The sequence below is a fragment of the Bombyx mori genome, chromosome 3 (genome assembly GCF_030269925.1).
Source record: "Bombyx mori chromosome 3, ASM3026992v2".
NCBI lineage: Eukaryota > Metazoa > Arthropoda > Insecta > Lepidoptera > Bombycidae > Bombyx > Bombyx mori.
The window spans coordinates 12,948,354-12,974,556 of NC_085109.1; the positions used below are offsets into that span (position 1 = coordinate 12,948,354).

Consider the following 26,203-nt stretch of genomic DNA (forward strand, 5'->3'; position numbering starts at 1 on the left):
AATTGATATTGTATTAGTTTTTTTCAACAAAAATAGTATGTTATTTTCCATTACCACTGAAATCCCAGATAACGTAAATACCTCACAGGTATTTGCTTTGCTTTTTTTTATGATTGAAGTATTACTGGTGGCCCGGAGGCCTTTCCAGTTTCACCAGGACAGGTGGGCGAGCAAAGGCTCAGTCAGGAGGGGTGGGATTTGCTAACAGCTACCCGAGCGCCTCCGAAGGAGACCTAACAGCTCAAGAGCAGCTGCTTCGCGAATGAATCTACTACCGGATCGGAATCGCGACCCGCTGAGAAGATCCGGCGAGAAACTCAGCGAGCTGATTCATGGGTTAGGTTGCACGGCGAACTCTTTGTCGAGTTTGACGAGTACGGTTACCGGGGTCCCTAAGCCTGCTCCTAGTGTTAGAGCTGAAGGCGTCTAATGCAAAGGTTATTGGATCTGATGGATCCGTAAGGACGTGTCTAGAGCGTCGACAGTGACCGGCGGCAACGATAAGGCGATTATCATGACGGTATTTGCTTTGTTTTAGACGGCCAGACAAGCCCCAAGCACGCGCGCGCTATAGAGACATAACATTCGTGATAATCGTCATTCAAAACGAAGATATCATTTCTAAGCGGCATTCACGTTCTCCTATCTACGGACTCCAATTTTCAAACCGATTGACTCCGCTATTCTTTCTGGAGTCGGGATACCTTAGTGCTTAGACAATTAAGCCCAGTTTCGATTATTTTTACGCTACAGGACGGTACCGTTTTTTTTTTGTTAGCGAATTCGTGAAATTGCTTTTTTTAATGTGATTCTGACATTTTTGTTACGGCTAATTTACTGTTTAATAACAAAATGTATAACGCAGTTCTTAGTACAGGTTACATCCTCATTGTTTTATCAGATTCCGATATTGTGTTGATGTAAATTTATTAATCCTAACGTTACGCTGAATATTACGTGCGATGTTATTTAATAGGAAATAATTTAAAAAGCTACATTTATTGCATAATGTCTATGCACGACGCAGTAACATTATCGCGGTTTTATTTTAATAATTGGAACAAATACTATTGTTAGTCTGTTAGATTGAAGCACTTATTTGCGCGTTTAATTTGTAAACTTCATTTCCAACAAAAAAATACATAATCTTAAACATCAATTTAACATTTTAATAAAAAAACGTAGGCTCTTGGGTGTACATATTATTATGTACAAACAAAAGGGTATCTGTTTGGAATTGGCATACAGTTTGCAACATAATTAGTAAGAAAATCTATAACTTCAAAAGATGGTTCTCAATCCGACTATTTTTATGTGTGTTACCTCCATGATCGGTTATTTTTTACACGAAGGAAGAATTACTTGTGTCCCGGGCTTAGCCAGGAGAGATGGATTTAGCAGTTTTCGAATTAACCGTAATGACGCCTATTTAATTTGACTTTGACTGCATTTATGATTTTCTCATTTTATTACCGACTAGCTTTTGCCCACGACTTCATTTACGTAGAAAGTGAAAATATTTTTGAATAATACAATGTTAAGGAGCTATTTAAGATACCAAAATCACGCTTTTTAACCGACTTCAAAAGAGGAGGTTATCAATTAGCTTAAAAACGTTATGGTGAGCCAACCTTAAAATATAGACATATGCAGTCGCGGGCTTTTTTAAGAACTTTTAAAGGGGATCAATTTTATCATACATTATTTTAGCGAAACATTAACCGTTTCCGCAGCACACGCAGTGGAAGCTCTCAAAAAGGAAAACAATGATTTCGAAACATTATTTTTTGGTGCTCCGCTTGTATTGGTCTTAGCGTGATGTTATATAGGCTATAGCCTTCTTCAATAAACGGGCTATCTAACACTGACATTTTTCAAATCGGACCAGTAGTTCCTGAGATTAGCGCGTTCAAACAAACAAACTCTTCAGCTTTATATTATTAATAAGTACTTAATCTGGCCATAAATACTGTTACAAAGGAAAAAAAAATTCTATTGCAAATAGCATTTATTACTTTTACAGTGTGTTAGTTTAATACATAAATATAAAACAATTTAAAGTATAAAAAGCTTATTCAAAGTGGTCTCCATTGGCTGCAATACAGTCCTTTAAACGTTGAGGCCAGTTATCAATAGAAGCACGCACTTTTTCCATGGGAAAATTTTTCACTGCCAATCGTACGGATTGTTTTAGGGACTCCAAATTATCATGGCGTTTAGAGCAAGCCGTACTCTCTAAAACTGACCATAAATCATAATCCAGCGGATTAAGATCGGGACTAGACGACGGCCAGTCTTCAGCTCTGATGAAGTCCGAAACGTTCGTTTCCAACCAAGACTGCGTAGACCGAGCTTTATGACCTGGCGCCGAGTCTTGCTGGAAGGACCATTCTTGATTATTGAACATGGTGTTGTTAAGGGGCTTCACTACCATCTCAAGAATGGTATCTTGATACACTTGTGCCGATGTTTTGATACCTTTTTCACAAAAGTATTGCTCAGTCACTCCTTCATAGGTAATAACCCACCAAACCATCACTGATGTCGGATAGTGCCCACGTTGCACTCTGTCGACTAATTGGGAAGCTTCCTTAGAGCTCTGAGCATAAATACGGTCATTTTGTTTGTTAAAATGTTGCTCAATTGTAAAAGATTTCTCATCCGTAAACAAAAAATTTCTATGACCTCCCTTTGCGTACCGCTTCAGTAGTTGTTTTGATTTTACCACCCTATTCTCTATTAAATTATCAGTTAAGAAATTACCAGTACGTCTCTTATAGGCTGCAAGTCCTAAGTCATCTTTTAAAATACGCGACATGGTTCTAGGTGCTATCTTCATCTCCCGAGATAAAATCTTTTGCTTTCGGACAGGATTTCTTCGAATTCTTTCCCTTACTGCTTTGACAACCTTTTTCGTACGAACAATACGTGGACGGCCAGATCTTTTTCTGTCACAAACAGAGGAGGTCTCATTGCACCTGTTAATAGCCCGGTACACAAACATTTTACTAATACCAAGCGTATGGAGAGTTTAAAAATTGCATTTGGCTCCATACCTACAATGTAATGCAATCACAGCGATTCGGTTCTCTTACCACCCCACTCCATTTTAATATCGCAAAATATTGTACAACGTATTGGCGCCAAAATGAGAAAACTCAATGAGCAATCATATAAAAATGACAGATTCCAAATTCAAATGTAATATTTTGTTTATTTTTAATTGTAACAGTATCTATGGCCAGACTAAGTAGAGATGATATTTTTTATTAAAGTCGTTATTTTGTTAATAATGATATCAACAAAGAGAGTAAGTACGTGACGGCGTGAATTTACGGTAAACGCTGATCAAAATGGTTAAGTGGAAAGTAAAAGCGAGCCGATGCGATGAGTTTAGGAGAGCGTTAACAAAACTTACGCGTTCAGTGCGGCGTGGATACCAGCCGCGTTAGGGCACTTACTTAGTACGGGAAAATATTATATAAAATATAAACAATACGATAGTTCTGTCGATATTTAAAATCATTTCTCTCCCGAATTTACTGTTCAGAACATTCGCATTAAGCTATTTTGTGTACAACAAAATATATTTGGGACCGGCATTTTAGTACGATACGATTTGAATTGAAAAAGTGCACGATATTTTTTTTTAATTTAATATCGTTTGAGCTATTTACGTTAGTAATGTTTTGTTTTGTGTATTTCTAAGGTTTGTTTTTTTTAATTTCCACCGGTTAAATTTAAAGGTGAGTCTGTGTTTAAATATATAAACATTAATACAATTTTTATGAGCTTTATGGACAGACGAGTTTACGGCCCATCTGATGATCAGTGATTAACGTCGCCCATGGACATCAGCTTTGCCAGGGGCAGAGCCCAGACATCTGCACACGAAGGTGTAGTCATCGCAAGCCTCGTTTGAAGAAGTACCACACGTAAATAGACCTAATAGGTTAAAGTGATGATGAGCTATTAATATTAAAATAAGTTTTTTTTTATAATTTTACATGTGCTATTTTAGATGTTGTAAGCAGAATACATTATTACGTATTAGCATCATAATTTTCCCTTTTTGAGTATTACTTATTCTCGAGTTAATTAGTGAAACGCCTACCCAATTCGCCTTTGCAGTTATTAGTCGATATCAATAGTCTATACCGAATATTATCTGTTATTGTTTTACGTAATTACGTTATATAATTCTGAAATCGTATTTGATTACCGTGTTCAATGAAATTCACTGTAGCTTATTGATGCCGCATCGTAAATAGTGCCGGTTATAGATGCCACTACATAACATTTTGAGCCGATATTAAAATGACAGCAGACTAATGTCTGTCTGTAATACTATAGTTTTCTTTGTTTTGTGTATGGGGGTAGAAGTAAGGACCATCATCTTGTATAGGGGACAAGTTGAAAAAGTACCCATAACGTCTTATATGCGGAAACATATGGTATCACCAGTATTTTTCTCATAAATACTGTCAAAAGAGCGTAGTTTTGTTTTTTTAGTTGTACTTAAGTTTCGACTACTATTAACAAAATTAATACATAATTTTAACTTACTCTAAAAGACAGATAATGTAACTGGTAAAAAATAAATGCTGCAAATATCATTAATATTAAAAATATTACATGTTGAACCTTTAAAACACTCTCCTGTAAAATTAGTAAGTTTTGAAATTATACAGTTTTAATGCGAGAAGACGATATGTAAACAGCAAGCTACTGTTGGAAAACTCGCCGAAATGGCGCTAGTGTAGTCCGTGGAAATGATACGAATATATATATATATAGTAATTTAAAAATGAGTAAAGCGTGTTGCCCATAGCACGTCATTACGGATCCTCCTGATCCATTAACGGTGCTTTTAAGTACCATAAGCACCGGTCACCGTCCTCGTCGAACCCGTCGCTTGCGACGAAGGGCTCGACGACTAAATTAACCCTCAGACACAGCCCACTGAGGACACTGAGGCCCACGTCGCCGGATCTTCTCAGTGGGTCGCGTTTCCGATCCAGTGGTAGATTCTGCGAAGCATTGCTCTTGCTAGAGCCAGTGTTAGCAACCCTCTCGGTTTGAGCCCCGTGAGCTCACCTACGCGTTCAGGAGAAGCTGAAATAGCCTCTCAAGGCTATCAGCAGAGGTAGGAAAAAAAAAAAAGAAGTAAAGCGTGCTGGATTATGGCGCTGTTCTTTAAATCTTAAATCTAAAATCCACTTACTACTGTGGCGCCACCTTAATTAGCTCACTTTCAGCGGATAATTTCACTGAGATGGGGCTTCTTACTTCTACACTCCATAGTTTCATTTTGGGCGTTCAAAGACGAAACTCACAATCTTTATTTGTGGCCCCCACAGAAATGTAATACTTTTAGTAAATATTTCTGCAGTGAAGCAGTAATGCGTTTCGGTTTGAAAGGTGGGGCAGCCGTTGTAGCTATACTGAGACCTTAAAACTTATATCTCAAGGTGTGTGGCGCATTTACGTTGTAGATGTCTATGGGCTCCAGTAACCACTTATCACCAGGTAAGGAGGAGCTCACAGCCCACCTGGTTGTTACTGAAGATGGTTACTGGAGCCCATAGACATCCACAACGTAAATGCCGCCACTCACCTTGAGATATAAGTTCTAAAGTCTCAGTGCGGTTACAACGGCTGCCCCACCCTTCAAACCGAAACGCATTACTGCTTCACGGCAGAAATAGGCGAGGTCCGTGCGGGCCCAAAAAGGACATAAGAAGCTTCTGCTTTCAAATTAAACATAATCATCAAGATCTATTCACCAAGAAAAACCCACAAAAAATGAAATCGAATTGATAGCCTCATCCTATTTTTAAAGTCGGTTAAAACACAAAATCGCATTTACAATTGAGCGTTTTTTTTTATAACAATTAGGGATAAACAAGATTTACCGCCACTAATTACCTATCCGTCTTAGATGTGGTCTCCACTCTTCATCGTGGTATCGTTGTTGGCGTCCATCGAAGCCCACGGTCGTGTTGAATCGCCTCCCTCGCGCGCATCGGCCTGGCGTGCCGGTTTCCCCACAGAACCAGACTATGACGACGACGGCGTCAACTGCGGCGGAATGTGGCATCAGTGGAGCTATAATCGCGGAAGGTACTTACTGCTTATCATTTGACGGGTGTGTGTGGCTTATTTAAGCCGAAGCGAGCACCAATAAAGAATGTTTCAAAATAAAGGTTAAAATAGCTCCTTAACATTCTATAATTCAAAAATATTTTCACTTTCTATTATTATATAATATATTAATAAAATATTATTAAATATTATTAGGTGATGAAAATCAAGAATGTTGAATTCGATTTAGGTTATTGATTAGATATATGAAATTACAGATGCGGAATCTGCGGGGATCGGTACGACGCGCCGACACCGCGACCCCACGAGCTCGGAGGAAGATACGGAGACGGCATCATAGTGGCCCATTACAATCCCGGGGCGATTTTCACAACGACCGTCCACCTGACCACTTCACATTTGGGCTTCTGGGAGTTCAAACTATGCCCTGACCCAAAGGACAACGCGCAAGATTGCTTCGATCAATACCCCCTTGAGCTAGAAAATGGGGGGACTAAATACTACCCAAAGAAAGGTAGTGTGAGGTACAATGTGAACTACAGACTACCCCCTGGCTTGGTGTGCGAACATTGTGTCTTGCAGTGGAGGTATACTGCTGGAAATAACTGGGGAGTGTGCAGCAATGGTACTCAAGGATTGGGCTGCGGAAACCAGGAGCAGTTCGGGGCCTGTTCTGATATATCTATAGGGAAATCGAGGATCGGAAGTAGACCTGTTGAGGCCTCTCCGTTGCTCTACTATTTGAGCAGGGGATATATAGGTGTACATCAAGGTGAGTGACATTTGGTGTTTCATTCATATTCCGAAGGTGGAATTGTTACAATATTATTTACAAATTCATTTACTGATTCTTATTTTATTGGTTGGACTGGTAAACGAGCTCAAAGTCTACCAGGTGTTTAGTGGTTACCAGAGCCTATAGACATCAACAACGTTGAAACACACATTGAAACATGAGTTCTAAGTCAGTCTAAGTTTAGTCCTATAGTACCTTCAACGATTATCCCACCCTGTAAACTGTAGCGGCAGAAATAGGCGGAATCGTGGTACCTAAAAATGCGGACTCACAAGACAACGTAACACTAGGAATTACGGCAATAATTTTTTTTTTATTTGATTTTATTTGACGATGTTATCACTTCATCGTTAAAGTCATTCGTGAACTTATGTTGAACACATATTTTATTATGAAAAAATGGTAAAAAATGCTAGCGCGATTGGAACAATGCAATTGTATCTTTATACCAGGCGTCTTTAATACTTTAGGTCACGCACTTAATGCTGTATGGTCACTGCCCATTGTATATTTAATAAGGCAACAAAAACAGCCAATCAGAATTTCCCTCTATTTGTCAACAGGCTTTTTTTTGTTTGTTTAATAACCATTAATGTCTGGTGTTATCCAACATATAAAAATTAGAATTGTTTTCTTCTGATCTATGTCACAATTCTTCACCTATTTTCCTTCTACAAAGTAAAAGTACTCTTTACTCGAGTAGTTCCAAATAGCGTCAAATCAATAGAAAAGAAAGTACAAATTGAAAGTCACAACGAATCTTCAATGATTTAAGGTTATCGGGTTAGAAAGTTCAAAATTTAATTAAAGTTATTGCGTTGTCTGTTCATTTCTTCTAGAAGATTGCACAGAGTGGGAATGAGTTGCACGCTGCGGGCATTTCAATATTGCAATAATTGCTACGTTATAATACTCATTGTAAAAATGAATATTTAAAAAAAATCTAATATTTGAAAAAAAAAGACATGCCTGCTTAGTTTCTTGCCAGTTCTTCTCAGGACGGAGGCTGATTTTTGTGAATTGGCGGTAGTTCTTTTTGACGTTCAACAAGTATGTACTTTCATTTATGTTGAATGAAAAAAATTTGATTTGATTTGATTTGAAACGTTGAAATAGCGACGCGCACTCGAATTACGAATCTGCCTCTCGACACGGATCCTCAATCGCGTTTCGTTTACTAGGTATATGGCTTATATAAACATAGACTACGGAATATTTCCATGAAGCTTCAATTGATTATTGGTGCGTTAAACAGTGACCACAGAGCTCTAGATTTACCGTTACGGAAGTAGATGCCTTTAAATTGTTAGGTTGGAGGCTCCTCGTCGATCTCGGCAGCTCCGACGAAGAGTTCGACGTGCGAACTAACCCATAACACAGCCTACTGAGTTTCTCGCCGGATCTTGTCAGTGGGTCGCGATTCCGATCCAGTGGTAGATTCTGCAAAGCACTGTTCTTGCTAGGGCTAGTATTAGCAAATTCTCTCAGGTTCAAGCCCGTGAGCTCACCTACCCGTCCGGGCATAGTTGAAATAATCTCTTAGGCTAGCAAAGAATAGGTAGGGATAAAAAAATGTTGGAAGCGCTCGGGTAGCTGTTAGCAGATCGCACCCCTCCTGCCTGAACCCGTGCTCGCCTACCTATCCTGATTAAAAACTGGAAAGGCCTTCGGGCCGCCAATAATTCCTTCGTAAAGAAAAATTAACAGCTTTACAGTAGACACAGACCCTGGCCTGGCTGATATCCATGATCGACGGTGACACTCATCATCAGGCTAACCGTATTTTCTTTAGCCCAGAGTGGCAGTAAAATTTTTTCAACTGTAATTAATTTTCGAGATAGGTATAACGTTTTCTTATCTATGGTTTGGATTGAGAGGGAATGCTCTATCTCTCTCTCTCGCATAGAATTTGTGTGACGACCGGTAAGCATTGACGTCATGACTCGCTGTAGTGCCTAAACGTCATTCCTAAATAGATTTCAATGTCATTATCGACAATCGCTGTATTTTTGCTTTTTTTTTTTGTGAGACAATATAAAAATAATCAGTCGATCAGCGGATTAGATATTAATGTAATCTAAAACATCAGTAACACTGAGGTTTTACCGTGCAAAATAATATAAAGAGGCTATAGATAGCTAGGATTATTAACCAATTAACACTTTGTTTTCTACTATAAAGAAACTATTTATTGAAAGTACTTATTGACGATGTGTTTTTCTTTTCTATTGTTGGCGTTACAGTTTTAATGTTTATCAGCAGTTCTACCTTTAAAACCGGAACAATGGAGATAGAGCCAACCCGTGATGACTTACCACCCTACTACAAATAAAATCTATTCAAATTCTAGTTTCCATTTCCTTAAAATTTGTCCGTTTTAATAATATTCGTGACATATTTTTCCTAACCCAGTTTCCTCTGCTCTTTGAGAGAATTTTGTAAACCCGTGCAATCGTTCGCTTAATTTCTGCCACGAAACCATCACGCATTGCAGCTTGATGACTTCGAGTGCGTATCAGACTGTTCGTGAACTCCAGTGACTGTTTGGCCCTTTAATTACTGAACAAATACCACCAGACGGACCATGGGCTCGTGTAACAATCAAGACACTAGCTTTCGTCGTTGCGCAAGTCAACTATCATCCGGATCAAATAAGCAAAATGTACCTTAATTTTATTTGTCCACAGATCAATTTCACTTGAATAACGACTCGGGGTCATCGAAAATCAATAAAAATTTAAATAAAATAAAAGGGAAGAAACGAAAACATAAGAACAAGAAGAAATCCAAACCTCATAAACAGAAGAAGGTAATGTTTTTTTTAGACTTCTCGATAAATGTCAAGTGTGAAATTTAATTTTGTCAAAGTTTAAAATTGCAGTATTACTTACAGATGCTGATTTGGCGCTCAATTCGGACATAATTTTATTTATTATAGCTGACCCGGCAGACTTCGTAGTGCCTCAACCGATAAATAAAAGACCTAAACTTTTGTATAAAATAAACTTAAAACAAACAAAAGGAATCCGTCCGACGGGGGACACTACAAAGGAAAAACAAAATTGTTTAGTTTTATTTATTTCCAAGCATTTTCATATTTATCTACCTTTTAAACCTTCTCTGGACTTCCACAAATAATTCAAGACCAAAAAATTAGCCACTCAGTCCAGCCGTTCTCGAATTTTAGCGAGACTAACGAACAGCAATTCATTTTTATATATATTATGGATTATTTTTTACCAAAATATTTTGCTGATTGACTTCAGTGAGAAAATACAAATCATCATCAACAAAAACATCTTCATTAAGATCCTGCTGCAACAAATCTTGATGCGCTCACGAACAACTAGACTGATGCGCGTTTGATGCATTTTCTATTAAATCCAAAATCGATACAAAACTTCTCGTTATTGGCTCCGACACTGGGCATATCAACGATAAAAGTAATTGTGCAAGTACTGTCGAATATTTTGTTCAATACGTCCTACAACACAGGCAGTTAGCTACTGGACAACGTTTGAATTGATTAATTTTGCAACGACTCACTTTCGCGCTCTTACCAACGCAACTTAAATCATAGGTCGCGCGCGACATGCTCTTGTGCCTATCTATAATTTTATGCAGGAATTCCAAAATGAAGTTTCCTTTTCAACCTTCAATAACATTGTCGTTTTTTTTTCTCCTACCTAAGCTTGAGAGCTCACGGGGCTCAAACCTGATGTCGTTGCTAACACTAACCCTAGCAAGGGTAGTGCTTCACAGAATCTACCACCGGATCGGAAACGCGACCCACTGAGAAGATCCGGCGAGAAACTCAGTGGGCTGTGTCTGTGGGTTAATTTACTCGCCGAGCCCTTCGTCGCAAGCGACGGGTTCGGCGAGAAATACATATATTCGTGAGTATACAACTGAGATTAAACTGAGCCTCTTGGGAAGTATGAATGTCGTCGTGCTCCTGCTACTACTTCACCGGAAAATCCGTGAACCGACCAACCAACCAAAAATTAACATTAAAAATATAACAACAAAGCTGATAGATAAGATGATATTGAACGACTTGTGACGATAAATTTGCGTTAACAATTTTTTTCTTCTGGTAATTATAATTTAGTGGTGTGACACTGATATAGCTTTAATCAACTGCAGTTTAACAAATACCTTTTGGACACCATTGAAAAACGGGTGATTACTTGAATTGAAATGATAAAATTAAATATAGCATCAATTTTGAACAGGGATTGAATTGACCATAAGTATTAATTTAGGAATAAGTTCGATTATCAAATAAGCGATTTAATTGTGTTAATAATAAGTATGTTTTATTAAATTAATTAGCCATGAAAACTGTTTTATTTTTAACGTTTATCTTCTCATACTCTCATTCTCTTCTGCTTGCTGTCATATCTCGGCATTCCACGATCCATCATTCTCAAAGAGAATCTAAGTATTAAATAAAATATTTATATTTATTGCCTTCAAAAAATCGACGAGTATACAGTTTTGCTGATGCTTATCATTAATCAAGATCATCGTCGCTCATGGAAACCGACAATGATAGGGGAAAACTGAGACGCTCTAAAGGATCCTTTGAATTGGATCATTTGAATTTTGAAAATGGACAAGTCAAACCGCTTAGAAACCACAGTAGATGAACCTCATCCCAGACATTTATGGAGATATTATACATTAAACATAACGGCCGATATACCACTCGGTATTAAATAAAAAATAACTTAAATATAGGTACGTTGTGGTGACTCATGAAAGCACATTATATCTCTGTATTTTGTTTAGGCTGGGATTTTTTTTTCTTACCCAATCATTGGTAGGCTATTCCAACTTCACGTGGACCTATAGTTGAGCTCATGGGTTCAACCTGTGAGAATTGCTAACACTGGCCCTAGCAAGAGTAGTGCTCCGCTGAATCTACTACCGGATCGGAATTGCGACCCACTGAGAAGGTCCGGCGAGAAACTCAGTGGGTTGTGTCTATGGGCTAGTTCCACACGTCAACCTCTTCGTCGGTTCGACGAGTTCGACAAAAAGCACCGAGAGTGGAGCCGGGGGTCCCGACAAGACATGTTTTGGGCAACGGCGGCTTTGCTTTGCCCCTTCGCCTGGGCTGGATATGATTAGGCAGGGTACGCCTGGGGTATACCCCAGCAGTTAATTCTCGTTTCGCGGGTTTCTCCAATAACGAAGTTCAGAGACATCACACTGGGACACCGCTTCCCGTTCAGAAACACAAGATATCAGCACTGTGTAATGGTCGAAATGACTGAAAATCTAATTAAAGTTATATCTACCTATATCTATACGAGGGCGGCACTGAAAATTTCGGGAATTAACGAAGTGACACAACATTACTATTTAAAAATTTATTTATTGCTTTTCGAAGTATTCTCCGCGAAATTTGACACATTTTTCCATACTATGGAACCAATCATTGAAGCAACCATTCCATTCGGAAGTTGGGGTCTCCAAAATGGCCGTTTTGTAGGCGTCCACAGCTTCTTCAGGTGATGAAAATCTCTGTCCACGCAATTTATTCTTTATTTTAAGGAAAGTATAGAAATCATTAGGGCTTAGGTCGGGGCTGTACGGCGGATGGTCTAATAATTCTATGTTTTCTTGCTCTAAAAACTCTTTTGTTCTGTGCGCGGTGTGAGAACTCGCATTGTCGTGATGGAGGATGATGCGGCGGTTGCAGTTCTCTTTACGGAGTTCAGAAACGACCTGTGGCATAGTCGTAACATGGCCGGTTTTGGAGACAAACGTGGCCACCATTTTTTTTGCAACACTCCGTGAACGAACAATTTTTGTTGGCTTTAACTCATTTTCGAACACCCAAACTCGTGACTGGTTTTTTGTTTCGGGTTCGTACGCGTATATCCAGGATTCGTCACCTGATACAATGTTGTATACAGCATTTGAGGATCCTGCGTAGAATCTTTCGAGAGTTCTGACGCACCAAGTAACGCGAGCCGCTTTTTGCTCTTTACAGAGCGAATGCGGTATCCATCGGGAAAACAACTTTTTTACACCCAATTGTTCATGCAAGATTATTTGTATTTGACTCATGCCAATGTCTAAAGTTGCCTGAACTTCGCGGTATGTCACATGTCGATCTTCCTCAATCAGCTTACGCACAGCATCAACGTTTTCTTGGGTGACTACAGTTTTTGGACGACCTTGACGGGGATCATCACTGAGCTTGACACGTCCACGTTGAAACTCAGCAAACCAGCGATAAATTGTGGTTTTGGATGGGGCTTCATCACCAAATGCAGAAATCATCCGGTCAACACACTGTTTTTGTGTTAAACCACTTCGAAAATAATAGCATAAATCATCGCTCTTGAATTTTGTCGAGTCAATTCCATTTTCTCAACGACTAAACAAGTTTGACAAAACCTCGTGACAAGACCGAGAATCTTTTTTTAAATAAATAAATGGTATTCGGTTTTTAAAACCAAGGAATTTTCAATTAAAAAGATTTTAATATGACAGGAACAGTGGAAATATTCCATTCCCGATACTTTTAGTGCAGCCTAGTAATTAAAATTAGAACACCTTTTTTATGGCTTAGAACGGTGGACGAACTCACAGCCCACCCGGTGTTAAGTGGTTACTAGAGCCCACAGACATCTACAAAGTAAATGCGCTACCCAGCTTGAGATATAAGTTCTAAGGTCTCAGTATAGTTACAACGGCTGCCCCGCCCTTCAAACTGAAACGCATTACTGCTTCACGGCAGATATAGGCAAGGTGGTAGTACCTACCCGTCCGGACTCACAAGAGGTCCTACCACCAGTAAAAACTACGTTAGTTTTCTATAGTAATACGCGGGACTATCCATCGCACATACTCGTGTCCACCGCAACTAATATAGGATTTAATTTTGAACTAGTGGTCCCGCAGTAGTCGAAATTCGACTATAATTAATTGAATTTATAAGTTTCAACATTATTATGGTCCTATTGTTACAGATTTCACCAAGACTACACTACAGACAAATGCTCGTAATATTAAAGATAAACAATACTAACCTATTCTCAATTTGGCTGCAGACTTTAAGCAATAACAAAATTTTGACAATTAACCAAGAGTATATTATTATGTGTGTGTGTCAAATACATGGTAGTGTGTGTAATGTTTTCTTTATTAATTTAATGTATCTTTTATGCATTAATTTAAAAAAAAATTAGCATTGTGCACTTCTTCTCTATATTCTCTATAAGTGTGGAAAATTTCTTACTCTTCCGTCAGTGCAACTTTCGTAAAAAGGGATACAAAGTTTTTGCTTCACGTATTAGGTAATATATAGATACGCTGCAGCTCAAAAAACGTCAAAGATCCTTAAAAATATCTTCACTTTAATTTGAATATAAACAATCTTAATTCTTAATTCAACTCCTCAGAACTATAATTTTCTACTGTGTTATAGATACTAAAAACGAAACATACGAAACAAAAATAATCGCTTCCAGACTCCAAAGAGCAACTCTTATAAATATCGGGAAACAGAAATTGAAATCAACTAGGAATTGAAAGCGAACGGGATCACTAGCAAATTATACCAACGAGACGATTAAAAATGACATTGACATATCTATAGCTTCCAGTCTTATCATTGTTCATGACAATACAATTAATTTTAAATCGCAAATTTAAAACTTCAAACAAAAACTGAATCGAATTAACAACACCAAATGTATATTGTTTTATAACCATACTATAAAATGAAATATTATAACAAAGTGAAACAAATGTAATATTATAATATTGAAATATTATTTCAATATTTAAATATGTATTTCAATTTCAATATTATTATAATATATGTCGGCGCGGGCGCCACGGATGGCTAAGCGGTAGTTTCCGTCATCACTCGTATTTGGTTGAACTCAGTTTATAAAAAGTCAATAACACCTTTTGAATAGTAATTATTGAAACTCAACACACACAACTTTCAAAATGACAGGGTAAACCGACAGTTTCGTTCCACAAACCGACAGACCGACTGACTGACTGCCAGAGACTCACTGACTGAGACGGACGGAATGACTGTCTGACACGGAATGCCACGACTCTGTCCACGTACCGCCATTTTATACTGTGGCGTTACGGAGTCTACCCTACATTTTGTGATATTTATCAAAACAACATTTCATTATTTAAAATAATAGTCAAAACAACGTCTTAATATTAGTAAAAGTCGTTAACCACGACATATATAATATTGAAATATTATTTAATATTTCTATATTCGAAATATTATTTCAATATTATTGATTATTTGTATTAAAGGTAATTCAATTTTTAAAACACACGCAAAGAAATTTACGGTTATAAAGGCCGTTATACTTTAAAGCTTTACACTTTAGCAAAATAATATAATTCCCTAGATCCTTACAAAAATAAACTAAAAGGTAAACTGCTGGGATCATGCCCTCAACTGCATGCTCTTTGTATTCTGTTTAAATTAGTCATGTGAAAGATGTAAGAATTCAAACGATATCCCATACATGCATATCTGTTCAGGAATTTAAAAGTTAAAGTTAAAGGCTTTTAAAGGATTTATATTCAGGTTGGGTCAGTGAAGTGGTTGATGACTTCACACTTTGACGGTTGATGACTTTTTATTTCGTCTATCTTTTTTTTGTTACTTAGATGCATGGAAGAGCTTACAGCCCACCTGGAGTTAAGTGGTTACTGGAGCCCATAAACATCCGCAACGTAAATGCACCACCCACCTTGAGATATAAGTTCTAAGGTCTCAAGTATAGTTACAACAGCTGCCCCACCCTTCAAACCGAAACGCATTACTGCTTCACGGCAGAAATAGGCAGTGTGGTGGTGGTTCTTAATCTATGCAACTAAAATCTAAACGTCTTACGTCTTCAGAGTTACTTCACTGCGTCTTTTTGCCGCGCCGTCGCGTCCGGCAACTGCCCTCCTCACACTTAAAAAATAAAACTAGGTGTTCCGCATTCATTCGCCGTTTTTCTTACTCCCTAACACGATATCTCCTATTTCTCTCACTCAGTCATGCTCCACATCTGTCATTCATCCATACCGTTCCGTTTCGTTCCTACATACATGTACCCACATCTAGTTCTAATACAATCTAGAACAACGTTGCTTTTTCGGGCAGTCGTATAAAAACAAATAACCTTGTCTAGTAATACAAAAAGACTAAATAATTAGCTAAACCGAAAGGCAGATCCGGCTCCGTGTATTTATCCTTTTCGGATCATAGGTACATTGTGGCAAGTGTATTACGACCCTTAGATGTATCCCTTCTGACGGCGTAAATGTATTCCTGTAAGCTTGATTTTATTGGGTGAAAAAATTAGAACCTTTCACATTCAACGATCTCAGCATAGGTCCACCCAGACCCAGACCAATACCGGATATCTCAAATAGAGACACTATTCATACCTGATCCTGTGGACCGAATGGTAAACAGTCGACGTCGCCCTAAACACGTCATTACGGATCCTCCCGATCTATTAACGGTGCTTTTAGGTACCTCAAGCACCGGTCACCGTCCTCACCATACCCGTCGCTTGCGACGAAGGGCTCGACGAGTAAATTAACCCATAGACACAGCCCACTGAGTTTCTCGTCGGATCTTCTCAGTGGGTCGCGTTTCCGATCCGGTAGTAGATTCTGCGAAGCACTGCTCTTGCTAGGGCCAGTGTTAGCAACACTCCCGGTTTGAGCCCCGTGAGCTCACCTACTAGCTCGGTGAATTTAGAATAACCCCTCGAGGTTACTAGAATAGGTAGGCAAAAAACAGGAACCAGTAAATTACGGTACTAAGAGATATAAGTAGACTAAGATCAAGTGGGTTCGGCATAAAAATCCAGGAAGGTAGTAATTAGTTTACCCTAAGTTAGAAAATTGATCTAATATCCTTTATAGCATATATTTCGAAGTGCCTGGTTTCAAGCAGTCTATATCCAGCGCGTTTAAGTACCTATGTTTTTATTGTTCTGCATGTGTTTTATGACAAAAATTACAAAGAAAATTATACAGAGGAACAATAACGAATGAATAATTTTATTACTATATTATTTTATAATACGATGATTATCGATGGATTAAACACAAATATATTGTATATGATTCCCCTCTCCGTTTCATAGGAAATAAGATAAGGGAATGATTAATATTTCTTGTATATAAAAGGGGACACTCCTAAGTGTTCATCATAGTCAACGTGTAAAATTGTTAAGATAATTCGTAATATCGAGTGTTTTCAAATTTCAACACAAAACATGAGAAATGTAAGTTTAATTAATTTAGCGCTTTTAAGTTATTGGAAAAGATGGATGAACGAGCTCGCGGTTCATGTGGCCCATAGACATCAACAACGTAAATAGGCATAGGCTTTAAGTCTCAGCTCTATGGTTCTACGTACGTTTTTCACTTTTTCTTTGAACTCTATTGCCAATACCTTATTTTTGCAAAGGATTTTTTCATAAGCCTAGTCAAGAGATCACAACATGTAAGCCACCGCCCATTTTCGACCTAATTTAGAGGTGACCTAAGTTTAAGTGGCATTAGGACAATGATTTCAATATCGCGACTGAAATCGGCAGAATAGTCAAATGTAGTTCACTTAACGTTCCATCAATAGGATTCTCTGTTCACTAAGCAACGTTTTTTGCGTTAGAGTTCCAAGTCAGGGGTGAAAACATTTTGCATTGATTAAAAAAGTTTACTTAAAATTACAAAATTTCCAGCGAAAATATGTTCAAAATTTCTATGATTCTGTTAAGTTTAAAATAACATTACAGCATGACTAAAAATAATAGTGTCACTTAAAATACCCCGAATGGCTCCTAATCATTGATCTGAATCATTTATTTTCCCAACTATAGAAGAGATCAGAAACCCGACTTGTGGAAAACGGTTACTGTTAGTTTATATCCAAATTAGTTATGCTACGACTGTTGATACCAATGATCGGCGATCCCAGAGTGGCAACCACGGCTCCGGCAATCGCTAGGTTTAAAAGCTTAGTGATGGTATTACCTACTGACGAGAGTCCATTCAATCATTTATTTGGACTATGGGCTCGACTTCTATAAACTATGGACTATACTTACATACTATCAATTATGGTGTCAAATAATGTTTCATTCGCATGTAAGCCTACAATAGATATAAAAATAAAATAATTGGAAGACAATGTAACAGTTTTTAAAACCCAACCATTGTATAGAAATTTACTGGTGGTAGGATCTCTTATGAGTCCGCACGGGTAGGTACCCCGCCTATTTCTGCCGTGAAGCAGTAATGCGTTTCGGTTAGAAGGATGGGGCAGCCGTTGTAACTATACTTGAGACCTTAGAACTTATATCTCAAGGTGGGTGGCGCATTTACGTTGTAGATGTCTATGGGCTCCAGTAACCACTTAATACCAGGTGGACTGTGAGCTCATCCACCCATCTAAGCAATAAGAAACAAAAAGGTAAATATAAGAAAATCTATATATATATAAATTAATTGCTGTTCGTTAGTCTCGCTAAAACTCGAGAACGGCAGGACCGATTTGGCTAACTTTGGTCTTGAATTATTTGTGAAGTCCAGAGAAGGTTTAAAAGTTAGGTAAATATGAAAATGCTCGGAATGAAATAAAAATATCGATTTTGATTTTCCTTTGACGTGTCCCCCGTCGGACGGATTTCTTTTGTTTGTTTTAAGTTTATTTTATACAAAAGCTTAGGTCTTTTATTTATCGATTGAGGCAATACGAAGTCTGCCGGGTCAGCTAGTGCTAAATAAATTGTGATTCCAGATGCAGTTGTCATATTTCCTTGCATTCGTTGCCTTGTTGGCGACTGTTCGTGCACACGGCAGGGTGGTGGAGCCCGCATCTCGAGCTTCGGCCTGGCGTGCCGGCTTCGGCACGAGAATCAACTACGACGACGACGGCATCAACTGCGGCGGCTTCCACCGTCAATGGGAAACTAATAATGGAAAGTAAGTGTACCATAAAACTATAACTCGAAAAATTAACAGCAGCGAGAAGCGAGAGAAGGGTGTGAACTTGGAGGGATGACGTATGAATGGCTTAAAGGGAAAAAGAATGGTGCACCACGTAGCTATGGGCATAATAAGATTAATAAGGGCAAAAAAGAGGAAGACAAAAAGTCAGTTAGTATTTTTTTTTATTGACGTCATTATAGGCAGACGAGCATACGGTCCACCTGATGGTGAGTGGTTACCGTCGCCCATGAACTACAGCAATGCCAGGGGCAGAGCCAAGCCGTTGCCTACCGCTTAATACTCTCCACAAGCTTCGTTTGAAGAAGGACATGTCATAGCGCTCGGGAAAAACCGTGGAGGAGAGCTAGTTCCATAGCCAGATAGTACCTTTCAAAAAAGACCTCTGGAAACGGACTGTGGATGACCGCAGTGGCTCCAGTTAGTATGGATAAACTCTACTCCGGTGGCGGGCGGTGCGATGGTAAAAACGAGATGCCGGTATCATCTCGAACAATTCTTCAGAGCACTTCCCATGGAACATACGGTACAAAATACAAGAAAAAAGTTTTACAAGAAAAAAATATACGTAGAGATTAGATGAATAGCACGTAAAAACTATTGATTCGGCTAAATATTAATACTAGATCCGGCAATATGCAAATAGTACCATACCCATTTACGTCATTCAAACAAACAATATAAATTGAGATTCAATTTACAGCGCTCATCAAATTCATTATAGTTTAATCATCAATAATCTAACCAAAAATGAATGAACAGATGCGGCATTTGTGGCGATCCATACGACGATTCGCCTCCTCGGCCGCACGAGTTGGGCGGTGCCTACGGTAATGGCGTCATCGTTGCGAAGTACTCCTCGGGACAGGTCATCGACACCACCGTCGAGATAACCGCCTACCACCGCGGCTATTGGGAATTCAAACTATGCACCGACCCCAGCAATAACGAACAGGAATGCTTCGAGAAATACCTCCTGGAATTAGAAGATGGCGGCACGAAGTATTACCCGAAGAGCAGTGGTCGTTACGACGTGAGGTATCGGCTTCCTGCGGGGGTCTCGTGTGAGCATTGCGTCCTACAATGGACGTACACAGCCGGTAACAACTGGGGTGTTTGCCCCAACGGAACTGGAGCTCTGGGATGCGGGAATCAGGAGACATTCTGGGCATGCACGGATGTTTCGATTAAGCCCGTTGAAGCTTCAGTATCTGGAATGAGCTTACCGATCCGCGTAGCTGATGATAAATGATAGTAATTAGTTTTACGATTCTTTTTGCGTTTTTTGGCCACCGATGATTATAAGAAATAAATTTGTTTTTTTTAAACCTGTTTTTGTACATTTTATTTTAAACAAAAATCTTTAATAATTTTATAATGTTGTACACTTGGCTATCCATAATAAGAAAATTATAGTTCGTCATACGTGGGTACATTTTCATAACTAATACCCGGTCATAGAATCATATTCCCCGGGCAAGCTTTCGAGCTTCTTATAATAGTGAGCCGTAAAAACTTAAGAGAAAAGTTTATGCATGTAACATTCGTAGAGAAGTTAATACAGAGCACATCATTTTCATAGAGAAGCTACCGGAACATACAACCCGATGTCTCGGGGGATTGATGAGTTGATGTTCAAGTTAAGACGTTCATAGGCTTTGCTATACACTTATTATTACATAGGCTGGGAGCTCATCTAAAATACAATCCCAATACACCCCTCGCCCTACCCTAAACTGAACCACCTACCCTAAATTATGATAGTACAAATACACTACCAATTGAACAATAAGGTTCTCCCGGATGCCAGACCTTTACTAAAATAGCTTTTAGATGCCTTATGCTTAACTATTCTATCTTATTCCCTATCGATACATATTATTATTATTTTTTATTGCCTAGATGGGTTGACGAGCTCACAGCCCACCTGGTGTAAAGTGGTTACTGGAGCCCATAGACATCTACAACGTAAACGCGCCACGCACCTCGAGATATAAGTTCTAAGGTCTCAGTATAGTTACAACGGCTGCCCCACCCTTCAAACCGAAACTATGTCTATATAACTCTATGTCTAAATTCGCAAAGCTGTAAGTTAAAATTTTATTTACTAAGCAGTGCTTGGAGAAAACAGGCCGAATATGACGTTTATGTACACCCTCGACTTGGGGATTTGTTCGAGAGTGGACAACTTTTAATTATTACTAGTGGCCATCTAGTAGTTATTTTATAAGTTTGAACGTTAATACGGTTCTATTGTTAAAGACTTTACTTCTTTATGTAGTAGTAGTTCTACTTTTCCGACTGGGAAGGCAAAGGTATCGTACTATACAGCCTAATCTTTTTTTTTATGAAAATGATAGTATGAAGTGAAATGAAATGAGATGAGATGATAGGGGATGAAATATAATCTCAGTAAAATTGTGGTTATTTACTGAGACTTTTTCAGTGGACTTTTTGGAGGATCCCGTGTGTGTGTCAAATACATGGTAGCATGTGTAATGTATTTTTTATTGATTTAATGTATTTTTTATGCATAATTAAGAAAAAAAATAGCATTCTTCACTCTATAAGTGTGGGAAATTTCATACCCCTCCGTCGGCACGATTTTCGTAAAAAGGGCTACTAAGTTTTTGCTTCACGTATTATTAATATATAAATAGATACCAACATCCTAAAATCACAAAGTAGCCTTTATAGGTAGGGCATGTCGTGATCTCGGACCGGTAGGTACCACTATCCTGCTTGTATCCTGCTTCATAACACTGAAATGTAGACAGTAAGAGCAAATTTCGACCTTATGTCTCAAGTTTGAAGGCGAAATTAATTTATGTTCATGAACGCTGGTAATTACTTTAACCTTCTTAAAAAAAGGAGATTATCCATTCGAATGTATTTTTCGTATGTGACGACAAAACCTTTTTTTTGTTGATTATTTTGGTCATTTTTTGCCTAGATGGGTGGACTAGCTCACTGCCCACCTGATGTTAAGTGGTTACCGGAGCCCATAGACATCTAAATGCCGCCACCCACCTTGAGATATGAGTTGTAGGCTCTATTTTCACAGTACAACGGCCCTTCAAACTGAAATTATTCCAGTCGGTTTTTTGAGTATTTTCTCGGGTTTTAACAATTCGCAGACAAAATTAAAACTCAAAATAGTCGTTCGTGACCACGAAAACTAAAAAGTATTCAAAGGTCGGAAATAATATACGGACAATAGAAAAAACCGTAAAAATTAATCTTAAATACTCCTCCTCCTTGCGTCGTTCTCCTCATTACTGAGGGTCGTGGCTCCCCCGCTGAATAAACCTCTATTGTACGATTGTTCTCCATCTGCTGCGATCCTTGGCCTCGTGGAGCTTGGCGTCCAGACAAGATCGAATTTGGTCTATCCTTCTCGTGGGACTGCGTCCTCTGGGCCTGCGTCTTAGGTACTAAATTTTCATTTTTGTAAAATTTTATATATCACGATATCGAGGTTGAAAGGGTGTTTGGTATAAGCGACAGTTATCTTTGTAATTAAAGTACCGTTTTATTTGGGTATTAGCATCAACAGTTCGATGTTTTTAATTGAACTTCAATTAAGTTTACTCCATTGTGAAGTTTTTTGTTATAATATTTTTTTCCAAATTTGTAACTAAATAGTTCTCCTGTAAAATTGAAAAAATGTCGCTGGAATCAGACAAGCAAATAATCAACATCCCTCGTAATGGACTCGACTGACAGTTGACACGAACGATATTCGCGGTTATTTTCTTCATAGAGGTCATTCACTCGAAACACCTTGAAGGATTTCCAAACGCTTCCTATAGTTGATGTTTGGATCTAGCGTTTAATAAAGATAGCAATCTTATCGTCGATCAACGATTGCGAATATTATATACTAATCGAACCGCCAAAGGAGCTCGTATATTTTATTGGCAATTAAAAAAAATTAATACGGCAATAATCATCGAGATTACGTCAAATGGTTTCATCGTGTGAATAGAAATAAAATTTGTTGGGATTATTCTAGATGACAAGCGAGAACTCGCCGGGGAGTCGCGGCAATATTGCATCACCTGCGCTATAATGAAAACAAAAATCAAGCTTAGTAGAAATTGAAAAGTGATTGTTTGCTAGTGGAAATTGAGAGAAGTTTAGTGGTTCCCAAACTTTTTTCATTTCCTTAATTAAACATTACGTTTACGAATAACACTCCTATGCGACCCCAGAATCATGTGTTATCGGTTCCCCCGGATCTACTCTCGGTGCTTTTAGAGCCCTCAAACACCGGTCAACGTCCTCATCGAGATCGTCGATCACGACGAAGAGTTCGGCGAGCAAATTAAGCCTCAGACACAGCCCACTGGTTCCTCGCCGGATCTTCTCAGTGGGTCGCCTTTCCGATCCGGTGGTAGATTCTGCGAAGCACTGCTCTTGCTAGGCCTAGTGTTAGCAACTTCCCAAGTTAGAGCCCCGTAGGCTCACTTACTTGTTAGATGAATCTAGCATGATCCCTCGAGGTCACTAGAATAGGTAGAAAAACAAAACAGTTTTTCCACCATTACTAGTATAACTACCACGTACCGATTATGGCACGTCGAGTACCGCCAGCGCGTACCACAGGCTGAGAATCGCTCGAATAGTTCACTAAAAGTTATAAGTGCAAGCAAAAAATATTTTTTGTAATAATCGTTCAACGTGACTTGTGATTAACTTTAAGACCATTAAAAGACGACGACAGTATGCCACATTTTCTGTAAGGTATAACATAAATTCATATTTAATCTATGATCCACATTTCGCTCGCTGGCTCGTAAGTGATGTACATGGCGCCAGTAAGACTTTTAACCAGTAAGACTAGAGTTAGCCAATTGAATCCCGCAGCAAAGTTTTTTTCCCTACCTATTCGCTGCTAGCCTAAGAGGCAATTCCAGCTACGCCCCGCCGGGTAGGTGAGCTCGCGCGCTCAACCTGAGAGAATTTGCTAACACTAGTCCTAGCAAGAGCAGTGCTTCGCAGAGTCTACCACCGGATCGGAATCGCGACCCACTGAGAAGATCCGACGAGAAACTCAGTCGGCCCGAAAAAAAGCAGATGAGCTTACGACACACCCGGTATCTTTTGATCCAGAGGTCAACTTGTGATATGCGTTGGTGGTTTCCAATATTGCCAATTATCACTTAAACAAAAGCTACTTCATTAAAACGCAATGACAAAACTTCGAGCACGTTTGTGGCGGTAGTTATTAAAGAACAAAGGATATTTGACAGATATCTGAATCTCGCTTAGAACTTAATCAAGATAAGCTTGCATATATACAAGTACAGTCAATCAACCGAAAAATTTCACCCGCTCGGTGGAAGATCTTCCCTTTGTCGTAATCATCCCAAAAGTGCTTGACGTTATACGTGACGTGTTAAGGAAAAAAATAGTATCATTACTCACAACTCTATCATCACTATCTTCACATTGTAAAACAATTTTATATGTATTAATTGAAAAGCACTTGACTGATTACATTTATTAGGGTTCTTTCAATTTACATTGTCATGATTCTATGAATGGAAAGGTCTGGATAATATGTCGTTCGTCGTAGCCGTTGATCAACATAAAAAGTCTAAATTGTCAAAAGCCAAATTGCCAAGATCTTTAACGATCCACATTGTACTGGTGTTATGCATTGAAAGGTGGTGTAGGAAAGAAGGGGCGATCATTCCAGCGACATATGATAAGAAATATCTCTGGAAAAATTTGATAAACGTGGCGATTCCAAATAGCATGGATAAACTATGCTCCAGCAGATGATGTGTGATGGTAAAAATGAAAGGATCATCTCGAACAATTCAGATCACTGCCCATGGAACATATGGCGCAAAACACAGAACCGAAGCCCCTTCATAGAATGAAAAGTTTCAAACGATTGTTGTAATTTGCAACTTTTATTTTACGCCAATGAATACATTAAGAAAATGGCTTCTTCGCTATACGCCACAGGCCCCGGGAGTCTGCGAGTTTGGACAGCATTCACAGCTGTCCGGACAATGTTCCGGCGCCCATAACACAGAAGAAAACATTTTTATTTATTGCTTAGATGGGTGGACGAACTTACAGCCCACCTGGTGTTAAGTGGTTACTGGACCCCATAGACGTAACTGCGTCTACAACGTAAATGCGCTACCCACTTTGAGATCTATGTTCTAAGGTCTCAGAATAGTTACAACGGTAGCAACGGCAGAAATAGGCAGGGCGGTATGTAATACCTACCAGTGCGGACTCAAAAGAGGTCCTACCGCCAGTAATTACGCAAAATATAATTTTGCGGGTTTTGATTTTTATTACACGATGTTATTCCTTCACCGTGGAAGACAATCGTGAACATTTGTTGAGTACGTAGTTCATTAGAAAAATTGGTACCCGCCTGCAGGATTGGAATACCGGTGCATGGCTCGATACGAATGTACCGGACGTCTTATCCTTTAGGCCACGACAACTTCACTGACCTATGGCTAAGTTAAAAGTGCAATATGAACAGTGCCAAAATTAAACACATGTTCTTTTTGTTAGCTCTCTTTGAACATTTGAATTTACTTCGAAAATTATCGCCGCAGACAAAAAGCAACCAACGGAAACCACCGTATTTTATCGTTGCAAATTAAAACACAAATTCTTTCGCATTTATTTTATTATCATCCAGAAATCTATATATATAAAAATGAATTGCTGTTCGTTAGTCTCGCTAAAACTCGAGAACGGCTGGACCGATTTGGCTAATGTTGGTCTTGAATTATTTGTGGAGGTCCAGAGAAGGTTTAAAAGGTAAATAAATATGAAAATGCACGGAATTAAACAAAAGTAACAATTTTGTTTTTTCTTTGATGTGTCCCCCGTCGGACGGATTCCTTTTGTTTGTTTTAAGTTTATTTTATACAAAAGCTTAAGTCTTTTATTTATCGATTGAGGCACTACGAAGTGTGACAGGTTAGCTAGTACACAATTATTATTGCCTTTGTCTTTTGCTTTATAAGAGCGTATCGTCGCTGACCTCTAGAATAAATTATTAACCGAAAATTGTGAAAAAACGATTTGTTCTGATATGCTATTTATTTTTATTGGATACATGGACAAACGATAGTCCCGCCTAATGTACTACTGGACATCGTGAACGCTGCTACCTTCAATGAGGGTAAGAGTTCGAAGCGTCAATCTAAACGAACCCACAGACACAGCCGACTGAGTTTTTCGCCGGATCTTCTCAGTGGATCGCGATTCCAATCCGGTAATAGATTCTGCGAAGCA

At 38.7% G+C, this 26,203-nt stretch overlaps 2 protein-coding genes across 2 annotated transcripts; both read left to right on the plus strand.

The window, feature by feature from the left end:
* Positions 1–3,420: 3,420 nt before the first annotated feature.
* Positions 3,421–11,245, plus strand: LOC101739533 (uncharacterized). Its single transcript, XM_004924353.3, has 5 exons — positions 3,421–3,746; positions 5,942–6,123; positions 6,363–6,877; positions 9,589–9,710; positions 9,795–11,245. Exons 2-5 carry the CDS (start codon positions 5,942–5,944, stop codon positions 9,822–9,824), a joined length of 849 nt encoding a protein of 282 aa, XP_004924410.1. The 5' UTR covers positions 3,421–3,746; the 3' UTR covers positions 9,825–11,245.
* Positions 11,246–17,047: 5,802 nt separating this feature from the next.
* Positions 17,048–20,254, plus strand: LOC101739392 (uncharacterized). The gene is made up of 3 exons (XM_004924352.5): positions 17,048–17,196; positions 18,714–18,898; positions 19,685–20,254. Exons 1-3 carry the CDS (start codon positions 17,188–17,190, stop codon positions 20,172–20,174), a joined length of 684 nt encoding a protein of 227 aa, XP_004924409.1. The 5' UTR covers positions 17,048–17,187; the 3' UTR covers positions 20,175–20,254.
* Positions 20,255–26,203: the final 5,949 nt, after the last annotated feature.